The sequence below is a fragment of the Gymnodraco acuticeps genome, unplaced genomic scaffold, assembly GCF_902827175.1.
Source record: "Gymnodraco acuticeps unplaced genomic scaffold, fGymAcu1.1, whole genome shotgun sequence".
NCBI classification, from domain to species: domain Eukaryota; kingdom Metazoa; phylum Chordata; class Actinopteri; order Perciformes; family Bathydraconidae; genus Gymnodraco; species Gymnodraco acuticeps.
In genome coordinates this window covers 2,591,005-2,606,549 of record NW_022989947.1, presented here as the reverse complement: position 1 = coordinate 2,606,549, position 15,545 = coordinate 2,591,005, and the positions used below count along the sequence as shown (strand labels likewise).

Here is a 15,545-nt window from a genome sequence, read left to right as displayed (position 1 = left end):
ATTGGTCATATGATGCCCCTTGACTGAAATGCTTCCTGTTCAATATCCCCACTGATTTCCTTAAAATTCTGGGATGAGAGTCCACATCACAATTTACTCTAAACTGTCATTTCCCTTTCATCACTCACCTCAGCAATGGACCTCTCTCCACTGTCCCTGTATTCTGCCTCTGACTCACTCTCAAGCACCTAGATGTCAAGAGAGGTGGTGAAGTGATCATTATTTATTGAGCAGTATACTCTTTCACATTGAATCATAACAAGTCATACTGAATGTAAATACAACTGACTCTAAAGTAAGTCCCAGTCTGTGACATTGGACATTTTGAAGACTCAAAGTCCCAAGCAGTAGGTAGAATATTAGCTAGTCTATGTAATGTGCACAGAAAATAAACAGTTAACTGAATACTGGGATGGAAATTGCCTATAAGCACTCAGTAAAACATAAACACACACAAAAAGCTTCTGAATGATAAGAAGTATAATTAAAATATAATGCACATTACCATTTTGAGAGAGAGTATCCTAAATTAAAGAACTCAGAAAATAATCTCTTATCGAACTGAGGCTCCAGTAAAACACACTGACTGCGTCTCTACATGGACATCATGGTGTTTACATGAGCACAGTGAGATCGGGTTATTCATGTTCCCTGTTTACATGATAAATACTAGTAACCTGGCATTTCGATGCCTTTTCTCATCTAAACTATTCAGTATTTGTATCTCTCTATCATGACATAAAGACGAAACTCCTCTCCAGAAGTGAGACGCCGCCGCCGCCATCACTGTTAACTGATTAACTGCTACCAGCTGAAGACTTACTTTCCTCTTCTTTGAAAAAAATGTTCTTATGTCCATGTTGTCTGGGGGAGAAAACATATCAAACCAAGAGATCGTCAGCTTTGATTTTAGCTGTATTAACCATTTCCTGAACATTTGGTGTGTGTGCCTTACCTCCGTTACCGGCATCGCTTCATACAACAGATCTGAGCTGTCCAACTATGGCAACACTCCTTGAACATGCGCGCGCTATGGGAGAATCTGCCTTGGTACAAAGTAGCAGTGAAAACATGGTACAGAGTTTCATTGATTTGAGCATTCTCTCAATAAGCAAGTGGAATGGATTTGATAGTGAAGCACTGACACAGCGCTCTACAAAGTGCGGCGAGTGGATAGACCGATTCACGGACTTTCCACGTGGTAAAAGTGGGGGGGGTCTAAACTAATCATTTAAAAAAGTGGGGGGACTTGTCCCACCCTGATATAATGGCTGCGACGCCCATGGATATATTGCACATGTTTGCTGTAATTCATCATTTGTAAAATATTATACTACATGGGCTGTATGATTAAATCTTGTACCGTAAATGTTGTATTAAATAAAGTTAATATTGCCGACGTTAGATTAACGTCCCTGTAGCTTATTATTGCACTAAGAAGCTTATTGCACTGTGTGTGTGTGTGTATATATATATATATATACACACACACATATATATATATATATACAGTGCAATAATTATTTCATGCTAAATGAAGCTCTGTTGGATATCACTAGTTACAGCGTAATAGAAGTACATAACGATTGATGTGTACATTAGCATAATTACTAGCTAGCCGCTAGCTGCCGCCTCGTTAATATCAAATCCATCATAATAACAATCCATTACCATGCTGTCATGAACGCACGGTGCCGTTACGTGTACGCAAATTGACGTGCTTAATGTGAACGAGCATTTTGGTTAAAGTTGCGCATGCACTATGAGCGCACATACGGGTACTTCTCAGGCATGCCGGGTAATCTGTGACGTTTCACTCTCAAAAGTTGGGCCATTTTATCATCATGCGCTAATGAGCAACTCTCATAGAAATGAATGAGGCCCCGCCTCCCACGCTGTATCCAGTTCTTATTATACATCCATGGTCAAAACAGCGGTTCAGTTCTGTGCAACAACAATGGCAGCACACTTCAGCTATCAGCAGCTGTCAGGAAACTACCCACAATACTAAGCGTTTCAATTATGAGCAAACTGTCCTAAATATACAGATACCAAAGCAGTCAGAACTAGCACTGTCAGGTTCTCAGCCATCATTACGGTTGTGAACTATTCCTTGTGCAGCTTGTACTAAAGTTACATTTAATTAATTAATGTGGTGCATTTAGTGCAGTGATGATAAATGTTTTCCTCATTACAATGAAATATGAGTTTTTATACTCAAATGTCTGTTTTGTTTTTTTACAATTTGAGTATATATCTGAATTTTGTTGAGAGCCCTTGTCAAAATGTAGAAATGTGTAGAACTTGAGATCTTTTAATACACCTGCTTTATCTTCCTTATTACTACGGCAAAAGCAACATTTCTTTTTAGTCAGGATCATTAACTTTTTCATCCACATCAGTGCTCTTCTCAGTGTGATCTGCTCTGTTGGCATCCAATCTGTTGGCATCCAAATTTCAATAATGTGGAAACAGCGTTAAAGAGTAATCTAATTAACTGTGGAGGCCTGCTGTTTAGGGAATGTAGAGTTCAGGAAGCACTGCCGTCTACATGCTAAACGCAGAGATGTAAGAAGCAGGGTTGGGTGTAATCGGTGGCTTGTGTTGCACTGCTGCCATGTTTCAAAGTAGTATAGTAGTACACAATAAGATTATGTAGCCTCCAATAACAAATAAAGAGTTGGAACACAATCCTGAATGCCGTCGGAGGACAATGCTCTTAAAATCTTATTAGCAATGGCTGCCAAAACTAGCAAAAGGCCTGTGGTTGAGCTAAGGGTGGGGCAAAGGACCACCTCAAGGTAATTTTAAATGAAAAATAGCCATCGCTACAATGTCCTGTAGCTTGTGCAAACAGCGGGCTACGCTGGACCTCTTCCACCCCATGTAATTAAGTATTATATTAAACAAACACTTACACTGGCTCCGAACACCTGTGAAGCTTATAATGTGGAGGTGAGCACACAAGCACAAATATTGCGGTGAATGCTCAGCAGAGGCAATTCATCACGCAAACATATTGGCCTACCTCTCAGTGTCATTATCCTCCATCAAGGCGTCTGTGACTCTCATGCCCTCCGGGCTGCTGACAAGCACCTCTTGTTAGGTGGCATTCTTGCCAGCACTTTGAGAATGGGCTCACCAAATTAGCTGACAGGCAAATTGTGAGATAGAAACTAGGGCATCAGTTACCAGTCAGTGTGAATTAATCGACCGGTGCTCTTCACATTTATGTGGTACAGTATATTGCCCTTTATTATGTCCTGAAACGGCAGCCTGGAGCATGCGAAAAGCTGAACAGTCCAAAATTACACATAATTCACAGTCAGACCTGAGGAGGACAGTCAACTGAGTAGTCGTGTGAATTAGCAAACCTTAAGAACTGTATTGGATATCGTCTTAAAGATAAATTACATTTAACCCAGTCCCCTTTAGAACAAATAGGGGTTACTACTGAGACCCCGTTTACACGAGGACGATACGGGTTGTATCCGCATAGTTTATCTTGCGTATTAGGGCTGCAACAAACGACTAATTTGATAATCGATTACTCTATCGATTAATGAAACGATTAATCGACTATTCGGACTATTACTGTATGCCTTGCACAATTTCTCAAACGCTCTTATTTAGCCATCAACTTTTAGATTTAGCTTGAGGTTGTTTTAGGCATGTGGAAACTAACAATGAAGGCAATAAAGATGAATACTTGATTCAAAAATACATATATTATTAAATTAACTAAACACATTTTGAACAAAATTAACATTGCTTTTATTTAAATTAAATAAATAATATTTCACATCAAAAGAAACAGTGTTTTAAAAAAATCGTATTAAATAATCTGATGACAGAACTGTAAACAGAATAGCTGAAACTTTAACAAAATAAATAACTCAGTTACCTCTAATCATTAACCCATGTTTGTATCATTGAGTCAACTCCGTGTGTTGCTGCTAGCATACATAACACCTGATAACACCTGACGTGGAAACGTTACTCGTGGAGGGGGCAACAGAGCTACTAGAAAGACAATCGAACCCGGTGCATTCCTCCGTCTGAATGTGGAGCACTTTTGCTAAATGTTTAGACAAATTGCTCGTGTTAAAGCCCTTACATACTAAACTCTTATTGCACTTTTGGCAACGAGCATTGTCCACATCGAGACGGGTAAAGTTTAACCACACCTCGGAGCGCGTTCTCTCTGCCATCTCCATGTGTTGCTGCATGTAGCAGCTGCGTGTGTGTAAAATGCCTCGTTTACACAAGGCCGTAACAAAACGATAGAAACGGACCCCTATCTGCAGTTTCAACGGACCCCATTTTGTGGCAGCAGCAGCGCCACTTACAGGCCCGGCATATGTACTACAGCGTTTCCAGCGGGTCGAGCGGTCTCGTGTGAACGGACACGTTAATTGAGCCGAATGCGTGTGGACGGAAGACTTTTTTGAAACGCAAATGTTCCCATGTAAATGGGGTCTGAATCTAGTATGACATAGGGTTGTTTCCTTTGTAATAATCTGTCTCCCATAGTGCTGTAGCGACGCGTCGACGACTTCAAAAATATCGTCGACGACATATTTCCGCGTCGACGCGTCGGTACACACACGTGGGTCACCCAAAGTAACAAGCAGTTCGCAATCGCACTTCAAACACAATGGAGACTGAAACGGCTACCACCTCCTCCTCACAGGATTGCGCACGAAGCCCCCAAACGAAAACATCTCGCCCTAGGTCTTCAAAAGCATGGGAATATTTTTAAGTTAGTCCAAAACGCAAAGATATTGTCATTTGCAGTCTTTGCCAAATGGAGTTGGCATATCCCACAAGCACTGCTGCATAGCCTAGACCGGAGGCAGCAGCTAGCTGTGGTGGCTACCATTAGCAGCTAGCATTTGCTCTCCGATTTTTACATAAAAATGGAATTATGGATTATAAATTCAATCATTTTTTTATACATAGACGTTAAAAACCTATGGATTAACCGATTCAGCCGCGTTTTTTCTAATTTTAATGCCATTGAAAACGTCTTTTGATCAGATTGACAGCTACGGTGGTGAGACGATCTCCCTAGAAGCTCTGTAAAGGTACGTGTTGTGATGACTGTATTTGCTTCCCTTGTCGCGAGTCCGGATCACTCAGTGATGATACTATATACCTACATAATCTGTGGAGTCTCAGTTTTAATCGGATATATTGTACGTGCAGCTACGATAAGTAATAAGGGTACTTTTATCTTGAGTTCTGTGCTAATGTCCGTTAGCATTTTTCGCTCAGGGGTCATTTAGATGCTTCTTATGAGACTTGTGTTTTGTTTTGGTAAACATGGTTTGTATCGTCAGTTAGCTGAGATTATTTCCGTTAATCTGGTATAACACATTAATAGGTTCTTAAATATTAAGATCCCCTGAGACACAGTATCGTGAAAAAAAATTGTTTTACATTACGTTTTTTATGAATTGAACAACAGAAAAATAATCGTTAGATTAGTCGACTAATCGATCAAATAATCGCCCGATTAATCGTTTTCAAAATAATCGTTTCCCCCCAGCACTAGTCTCCCAGCGCTGTATGCTCCTTCCCATCTCAACGCATCTAAACTTTCCCCTAGGTACCCTGGAAGAAATCAGTCTTATACACACCTTCAATTCACAGACTCCCCTGCTATGCCGGACACTAGTCTGCAGAGAGGCCCAGCCTAGATAAAAACACTCTGCGATGGTGAATACAAATATTTTAGGGTGTTAGGCTGTTAGCTTTCCCGTGTCCTGTAAGTGTTGTGATATAGTTTGAGTAGAAGGAGTCCTGACCTGCAAGGCTCGAGTGGAGACTAAAGAGCCGGAGCCAAAATAGTCATTACCTTTGGCACTGCTGTGAAATGGCTAATACGTTGCTGTGGTAACTCTAAACTATTAAACAAAAAATAATGTAATTCTAGGCAACAGTTCTATATTAACCGAGGATGGGCACCCACTCGATCCTTTTCGGCTGCAGGTAACTGGACACTGTCCGAACACTGAATATTTCATAAGCTGTTGGACAGTCGGCAAGGGAGTTTAGGCAGAGATCAGAGCTGCAGCCAAGTGTCTGGTAGGAAGATCAATCATGACTTATTCTCAGTTTTCCCACACTACTGCACTAGCTCAGGTGGTGCTGTGCCAGCAGCAGCCTTTGGTAGGGCCCAATCTACTTTTAGATACACGTCATCATTTGTGTGTGTCAAAAGCAGGAGGGGAGAAAACACACACATAATAGCTGGTACTAAAAAGCCAATTTGATAGCACCCATTGTGGGTTGAATTCATAACAAAGCACTTTCAGCAGCAAAGACTGTGTTATAAAAGAGGTCAAAAACACATAAAAGTGTTTAACTTTATTAACCATGTTTGTATTTATCCGAGTTTCGATTATTTCTCCAACCCTCTGTAAGATCTTCTTCATGCTTGGTGAGTGTGTAGCTGACGACGAGATAAAGTGCAGTGCTGAGGGTCAAGTTATTTGGATAATTGATTCTGTAGAAAACTGCAAACCTGGTGCACCTGGTCGGACTTTGGTTAGCCAAAGCCGTAAAATCACAAATATACACCAATTAAAATAGTAATGGCTGCTTAGTGCCATTATTGGAAGTCTCTGCATGTTTTTTTCCAAAGAATATTACACCTATCCAAGCCAAAACATTACTGCCGCTATAAATGATGATACATGTAACTGTGTGGTAAACATGTTGAGTATTTACCAGTGCAATTGGGGCAGGTGCGCAGATAGGGCAAAAATGTGCAACACCATTTGAGATTCAATAAGTCTAAACTTCAACATACCTCCCAAGTGTTTATCAACTCGGCAGCTTACACATTTATGAGACTTTGACTTTATTGAGGCTATAACATATTAGGGCTGTCCCGAATACCATTCCGAATATTCGTTCCGCGGGGAGGGGGGCGTAGTAATCAGCAGCGAACCGCTTCGACACGTGTATTTCGGTTTATTTACAGCATTCTTTTTGTTATTCTACAGTATTGTTGTTTTATAGTTAATGTATACAACCCAATTTGTGTTCTTTGAAATGGAAAAGGATATTGCATTGTGTTTGTTACTTTCGTTGCAGTTGTATATGTCTTAAGTGTAATTTGGCTTGGCTTTCTATTTTGTATGGACATGCTTTTATTTTATGGAGAGTTAGCGCAGTTGACAGGAAGTTGTTGTCTACATATAAAGACAGAGAAAGTAAACAATAACGTTTATGGTTAAGTGTTAGCACCCCCCAAAGAGGCACAAGCTCTTACGTTGATATTGGAGATTTCAATAAATTAAAAAAAAATTAAAAACGAATATCCGAATAACGAAATTGAAACCCGAATAGTACTCCAACGAACGAATATTCGGATACAGCCCTATAACATATGCATATGGTTGTGACATCACGTTGTGTCACGTGACTTCAATTTTGAATTGAGCCAGCCCTTATAGATAATATCTCTTTACATTAGTGATGGGAATTACGGCTCTTTTTAGTGAGCCGGATCATTTGGCGCGACTAAGAGCCGGCTCTTGTTACTACAGTTTACCACGGAGCCTCAGTTTTGCCGATGCGAGGCTCGCAGTTCACGCGTGTGCTCCACCTCTCATTGCGTCCAAATCGTGCAGTCAAATCGTATTGTCAGAACAAGCTGACATACTTACTTGACATAACTGAGATGGGGGAAAAAATGGACTCATCATTCTCCTGTGTACTCCCATACACACATGCTGTGCCTCACCATGTAGCTTTTGGTATAGTAATATTATTCTTTCCACTATTTGTATAAACTAGACAGAGTATTTGAATAAGTCAACCCAGTAAAGAGAAACTATTGTTACTCTTCTGCAGAGCACCCAGTTTGACATATAATGGTAGTGGTTTAATATACAGTGGGGCAAAAAAGTATTTAGTCAGCCACCAATTGTGCAAGTTCTCCTACTTAAAAAGATGAGGACTGTAATTTTCATCATAGGTATACCTCAACTATGAGAGACAGAATGAGAAGAAAAAAAAATAAAATCAAAAAATCACATTGTCTGATTTTTAAAGAATTTATTTGCAAATGATGGTGGAAAATAAGTATTTGGTCAATAACAAAAGTTAATCTCAATACTTTGTTATATACCCTTTGTTGGCAATGACAGAGGTCTTTCTCCTCCAAACACGTCTAGTTGAGTTTTTACCAAAAAGTTCTATTTTGGTTTCATCTGACCATATGACATTCTCCCAATCCTCTTCTGGATCATCTAAATGCTCTCTAGCAAACTTCAGACGGGCCTGGACATGTACTGGCTTAAGCAGGGGGACACGTCTGGCACTGCAGGATTTGAGTCCCTGGCGGCGTAGTGTGTTACTGATGGTCGCCTTTGTTACTTTGGTCCCAGCTCTCTGCAGGTCATTGACTAGGTCCCCCCCGTGTGGTTCTGGGATTTTTGCTCACCGTTCTTGTGATCATTTTGACCCCACGGGGTGAGATCTTGCGTGGAGCCCCAGATCGAGGGAGATTATCAGTGGTCTTGTATGTCTTCCATTTTCTAATAATTGCTCCCACAGTTGATTTCTTCACACCAAGCTGCTTACCTATTGCAGATTCAGTCTTCCCAGCCTGGTGCAGGTCTACAATTTTGTTTCTGGTGTCCTTTGACAGCTCTTTGGTCTTGGCCATAGTGGAGTTTGGAGTGTGACTGTTTGAGGTTGTGGACAGGTGTCTTTTATACTGATAACGAGTTCAAACAAGTGCCATTAATACAGTTAATGAGTGGAGGACAGTGGAGGCTCTTAAAGAAGAAGTTACAGGTCTGCGACAGCCAGAAATCTTCTTGTTTGTGAGACTGACCGTTGAGCGGCCCAGACCAAGCAAGTAGGCAGAGGCAGAACGTCCAAAAATATAACCCGACGTGGGCATTTATTAAAATCATGTGCCCAAAGTTCACAGCCTCAATCCTGCTGTTCTCCTTGCACACATCCTGCAGCCACAAGGATCTCACACACCCTACCAGCCTCTCAACAGACAGGGAAACAGAGCCTAAATACACACACTAATCAGCACAACAAGACACAGGTGAGGGGGGAGGAGACAACACAGGACACCAGGTGCACACAATCATCAGCCACAGACAACATATTATTTGCACCCTGATTACTCTCAACCGCTGTCATCCTTACACCAGCATAACTCCTCTCGGCGCTCTCGCAAACTCCCCTATCTTTTCAGGCGGAGCCGAGGACCCGACCAGCACCTGCCAGGCAACATTCCAATAAATACGGTTTAATCAGTTAAAAGATACTACCTCAATAATTAGTATGAATTATGTGCAAATATGTAATGTCAACTGTACTGTGCAATCACGCTAATAAAGTGCAATATTACCCGGCCTGAAGCCGTCAGTCCATAGTGACCAAATACTTATTTTACCGAGGAATTTATCAATTCATTCATTAAAAATCCTACAATGTGATTTCCTGGATTCTTTCCCCCCATTCTGTCTTGCATAGTTGAAGTGTACCTGAAAATGACAGGCCTCTCTCGTCTTTTTAAGTGGGAGAACTTGCACAATTGGTGGCTGACTAAATACTTTTTTGCCCCACTGTATATGTATAAGCAGGGCAGAGGAGTTCCACATCTACATGTCAAAGTCTATGATGAATATTTGAGCAGAAACATCCAGTGACTTGTAGCCTTGAGTTAGTTAAGGAAAATGAAATGCATTTTTAATTCAGGACACAACTTTAGAAATTAATTGCTTTCAGGAATGGAGAAGGCAAACAAAATCTCACTTGAATGTCAACCAAAGCCTCTCTGGTCCTGGAAATAATCAACAAATATTCGGAAATAATGAACACAGCCAGATAACAGGCAAGTCATATAAGGGGGCTCGTCTACATATTTGTGTTTGCATATTGCAAAATAAGCTTGACATTTTGGTGTTTTGAAATCCAATTTTCATTCTTCGAATTGCTAGTTTATTTAACGTCATGTTTAGCTGGAGAAGATTTCAAGCTCTGTGCAGAGGAAAATCAATAAGAGCATCCAGACGACAACAGCAGTAATCATGTGTGTCTGGGAGTGAGGGCCACTTCCAATCAGGATCATGTGTGCCTGGAGTTGTACAAAATCTGTTTTTCTTTTCTCACTGTCAAAAAAGGTGAGGAAATTATAATATGTGATGCAGCATAATCATAAAAAACCTGCTTTTTAGAGCGATGCAGACCAATCTTGCGTTTAAGAGTCAACAAAAGGTACCAGAATAAATCTTTGAATAGCGGCATGTTTAACATTCTTGGGAAACACATTATCAACTGGAGTCAGGTTTATGTGTTAATCTATGCAAAAACTAATGTTATCCACAGCTATAAACACTTAAGAATTCCTGAGAGTGTTAATGATTGTAAAATGCACGTAGGGACTCTCAGCTAGCAGATCAGGGTTACACATGGGGTCAAAAGAGGGGGTTTGGATGTTGCAAGATAGGGATACATATATTTTCCATTATCTGATACTCCTTCTGATAACCAAGTGAACCACACTAAAACGTAAACTACATTACACTTAGAACAACAGATGTAGATTGTAGACTTAGCTGAAAGGTTTTTTGTGAGAAACAAAATCCCCTTTTCTATCTTTTCATTGACATCTAGCTAGCCAAAGAACTACAGTTTGAACTGATGGCAAAACGAATTCAGAGTTGATTGTAAGAAGGATACCATAAATAATAGTGGCTGACCAGGTTGTTAATAAGTAATAGAAAAGCTGTAAGCAAACAAGAATATGTGACACTTGGGACCCCTCATCAACAGTCAGGTCCTTGTGCAAATTCCAGTCTTAAATCAGGATCAAGTTCCTCTGAACCGTGTGGACCCTCTCCTAAGAGGAAGCCTTGGCCCTTGGCTGTAAATGCAATAAAGTTATCAACATAATTGAAGTGGCAAGTGTCACCCTGAGCAAGATGGAGCACCTGTCCTTGGAAATTAATACATGAATGCATCAGTCGTGCCGTCTGGTTGGATGCCACAGAGTATAGGACAGCAGCGAGGGGATGCTTTGCAACCAGACGGCGGACACTTGAGAGCCCATGTGACACAGTTACAAAGCGGAATAATCCTCATTGTGATGACAGGCACACCAGACCGGATCATTTGGTTTCCGGGTTATAAAACAGACCCCTGTTATGATGCGCACTGGCTGTAATTTGCAGGAGAACCTTACAATCCAGTGTGCATGTTGTGTACTAACTCAGCAAATTGGGTTAAACTCTGAGAGGATTTTTTTCCTGCAGGAAAAACAGTCAATCCATCATATCGACAACCGCTGAAGCGATAATCTTCATTTAAGGAACAACGATCATTTCAACTTCCGCCACTCACACAGGATTTTCAATGAATTAAATCACGCAGAGGACAGAGAAATCATACATTACTTATAAATGTTTCCCTACAACCTAAACAAAGTTGTCCTTGCAGTTGTAGTCTACTTATACCGCTCACTACAGCTATTATTCAGCGTTTTTGACGGGAGCATCGTTTAACAAAAGTGGTCGTACCGGACCAGCTGGATGCGTTTCAGTCCGTTCTCTTGTTATCAGGCCACTGAGCTCATATTCAAAGTATTAGACCAATATAATCCTGTCGTTGATCAATATGGGGAATCATTCTCGAGGAGCTAACGATCACAGGCATCTAAACAGTAGTTAAAATCGGTGATCAAAACACTCGCTGATTACTTTTAAACAGTACAACAAAAGAAAAACACATATGCAATTTTGAATGACCCCCCCTTTACAGAGATTTGCACATCCCCTTCTGTCTTAGCTTGTCACTGTAAGCAATTGTAACCAGGAAACCTGAAAAACCTGACAGACATGAGCTAGCTTACCATGGATCAAACTCGTGGATGATGCTCTCGAACCGGATCACCGCGAAAAGTCTTGAGCTGAATCCGGCCAGGCAGGCCAGGAAGAGAATGCTAAAGGAGAGTAAAGACTGCCACCCTGCCGGCTGTGTGAGTCCACCAGACAGGCCTACTTTCCCCCCTCCCCCTCCTCCACCCGCGGCGCCAGGTCGGCTGTTCCCGTGCACCGAGCCACCGGCATTGGTGGACGCTTTGTGCTTGCCGTCGCCTGCTGCGTGGTGCTCCGCCATTTCTGCGTGCGGTGTCGGTTGGATTTGCTAGGTCGTCCCTCCTGCCACGCTCCCGTGTCTCCCTCCACTCCGCGCTGTCGTAAACTCCCTTAGTTTGTGTCCGCTCTTCTTAGGTTTCCTATCTTCTGAGCCACCCTGGTATATAAATATGTTTTAATTCAGTGAGAGTACTCCGAGAAACAGCCGTTACATCCCGAAACGCATACTCATGCGCCACATACCGAGCCTGCAAGAGTCAATTCGCTTCACGATTGAACGCCGGTGGAAAGGGGCGGGAGGGACGCGGTGGGCGGGGCGTCAGAGAGCTTCAGCGACCTGTCACAGATCGACAGGTACGAAGGGGCGGTGGTTTACGTCTTTAAGCCAATCACAGCGCAACTTTGGCTAGATAGACGGATGAGTCCACCAATGTTACCATAGTAAATGATGTGCTACTGATTGAAATAAGGATTATCCCCTGTTCTGAATGAAGATTGAGTCATTCTATTGCTCGCTATAAATAAAACCTTAATTACTCGGATTAAAGTAGGCTTCATATAGAATGATTCACTTGCCATTCCCATAAAGAATAACAAAGCAAAAGAAACGTGCACATAGTTCAAAACCTAAAAGAGAACGTAAGCTATACTCAGGTGTGTGAAGATAAATGTTCTCTGTGAGTGCAATATTTATGTTGCCCTTGGATGTTCTGGACTGGGAGGTAATAAAGATTGATGTGTCTCATCATTATTATGTCCCCCAGCAAAGACAAGAACACAGCATTCATCATTCTCTTAAATTCAGGATGTACTTTCCCAACTTCCCCCGAAGCCTTGAAAGCCTATACTGGAATAATACAACTTTGTTTTAACATTTCAAACAAATGCTCTAGTTTTAGATTTATAGTATACATCAATTTTGGGCTTGCACATATAACAATGAGGCAGCGGTAGGAAGTGTTATTGATTTATCTCAGTTCCCAAAGGTAGAAAAACAAAAGTGCAACAGCTGTAAAAGTGTAGATAGAAAGAATAGTGTTACAAGTCACAGTGAAGAGAATACATTTTCCTCATCCCCTCTTACATTTTCTGCATATATAGTAGGCCTAACACTTTCACATACATCAGAATTAGAACAGAACACCTGAAACCAATACTGGAACTCACTAATAAGAAGTCAAAGAAAAAAAGGACTGAAAGCTTAATTTAATGAGTTATTTCTTATATCATTCAACACTTATTCTTTATTTTGTGTTGGTCTCGGATTGTGAAGTCTCAAAAATATAATAGATTTTTGACGAAAGTATTAACTTGTTCAAGAACAACTTTTTATTTGATCTTAACTACGATGGAGAGGTTAGATATCGGTAGTTATTAAGAACGGACCGATCCATATTACTTTAGCTGAGGTAAAGTAGCTGTGAACAAAGAGTGTTTTACAATATTAAATAATTCTGACAGGTATATGAAAACAGTTTTAAGCAAGCATGCAGAGGGTTTTATCTCTAGGTTTTGACTCAGAGACACTCCTTCTAACCACCTTTAAATCCACCAGACAAAAATAATATTGACTATGCTCAGTGCTTTCCAAAACTTTATTGCTCCTTGTCTGATTAATATTCATACTAATTGTTGTTTTGCATTAACCTATCCCACTGCACGGTGCTTCATCTTCCATAAAGGTTACCCCTGGAGCAGTGTACAATCAGAGGACCGGTTTGTAAACAAGCAGCAATGTGATTTAATTACTGACTTTAAAAATCATGAATTCCAATTAGAATTTGTTTGTGTTAATGTATCACAACCAATTTTAATACCCATCGCTTTTGGTAATTTATGGGAATGTTTAAACAGATGTTGCATGTTACTAATCAGAACGTATTGGTTTTAAAGGGAATTCATATTTTTTCTGTTGAAAGTATAAAACAAGTTGTTCATCATATCCAGTTTTAGCCCCTTTGATTTGAGAGTAACCAATTAGCTAGTTTGTGAACTTCACAAATTCCAATTATTACTTTGCATGAACTTTGTTTACAGCTAAAAAAAAAAACTATTTACAAAAAGTAAAGTAAATATTCATGTAGAAGAATTGGACTGAAGTTTGAGCCGGCTTTGTTGCAATGTGCTTTGAGGCGATCTTCTGGAGAGACGAGGAGGAGATAAGAGGGAGATGAGAAAGTGCTGGAGAGACAGGAAGATGGAAGACCGATAATAAAGGAGAGTAAAAGGATGATTATGGAAATTAATGGGGGTCATCATGGAGAGTAGATGGAGTGGCAGACGTGGATACAAGTTTTGAGTTCATGAAGAGATCACAGAGAACAGACAGTAAGGCACACATACGCTGCTGTTAAAATTCAGAGCCAAAAAGAAATTCATGCACAACCACACACAACACACTCACAGGCAACCGGGCGTGCAAAGATGCAATGCAGGCAAACATATGTAATCCCACATGCAGCACATGCATACTGATGAATACATCTTTATGTATAAAACACGCAGTACACAGTTCCTCTATCATTCATCAAGGCCTGCTGTTACCAGGATGAGCACATTACCCCTTCAACTCTTCCCCCTATAACTCAACATTCTGAATGAATGACCTTTGAGACAAATAATAATGCATGCTGTGAAGATTGCTTCAATTGCATCTGTTGTCAAAAGGCCAAGCCCAGATGAAAGCCAGCCAAAATGAGTGCTGTTGCCAGGCAAGGCAGCTTTGTTTTCCTCCGTCTCCAGAGGCTTGAATGTTTGCGTTTGCTTTGTCTTTCTTCTCTGCTTTTTTCTCCCTCGAACATTACAGAGTCGCTGAGTTTATGCTTGGCTTTCTTAGGTGTCTACACTTCTTTACTTCGCCAAAGGCCAATCGTGCAGAAAAGCTTAAGATGCCAGGAATGAAACATTCTTTGCACCTCTGTCATCTCTCTCTGCTATAAATGCATGTGTGAGAGAGCAATAGAAAGAGAAAGAGAGAGGTGTCACAACCGGTCAAGGAGATTATAATTATTAGCAAAGCACATTTGATACATTTTTGCATGAAATAATCTCCTTGAAATTGGTGCAACTGGCGGATCCTGAAAAATAAAAAAAATGGTTGCTGTGTTCAGTGATTTCAGTCATTTGACTTGAGATGTATAATTATCTCAAGAATATCAGTCAATTGTGCACAGTGTTATGTAAGCATGTTGGAGATAGCACAGCATCCTCTGTGAATACGCTATTTCGGATGAAAGCTAAATTGCGGGATTGTTTTAAAGGAAAACTATATAATGCAGTAGGTAAGTGAAGTGCACAGGGGAAAGAAATCTGATGTTGTTATCTGTTTTTCGTCACAGCCTGCAGTGTGGAGGATGTCTGAGAAGCTGGCACATCATCGCCCCAGATTCCTGACATCCCTGCAACACAGCA

At 40.8% G+C, this 15,545-nt stretch overlaps 1 protein-coding gene across 1 annotated transcript in view; it reads right to left on the bottom strand.

Annotated features, from left to right (window-relative positions):
- The window catches only part of LOC117542569 (dolichyl-diphosphooligosaccharide--protein glycosyltransferase subunit STT3B), a gene marked incomplete in the record, with an annotated part of 89,839 nt that extends 77,425 nt beyond the window's left edge, over positions 1-12,414 (bottom strand). The window contains 1 exon segment of the mRNA XM_034210309.1: positions 11,891-12,414. Within this exon segment, the coding sequence (XP_034066200.1) occupies positions 11,891-12,156 (266 nt within the window).
- Between the last annotated feature and the right edge of the window lie 3,131 nt (positions 12,415-15,545).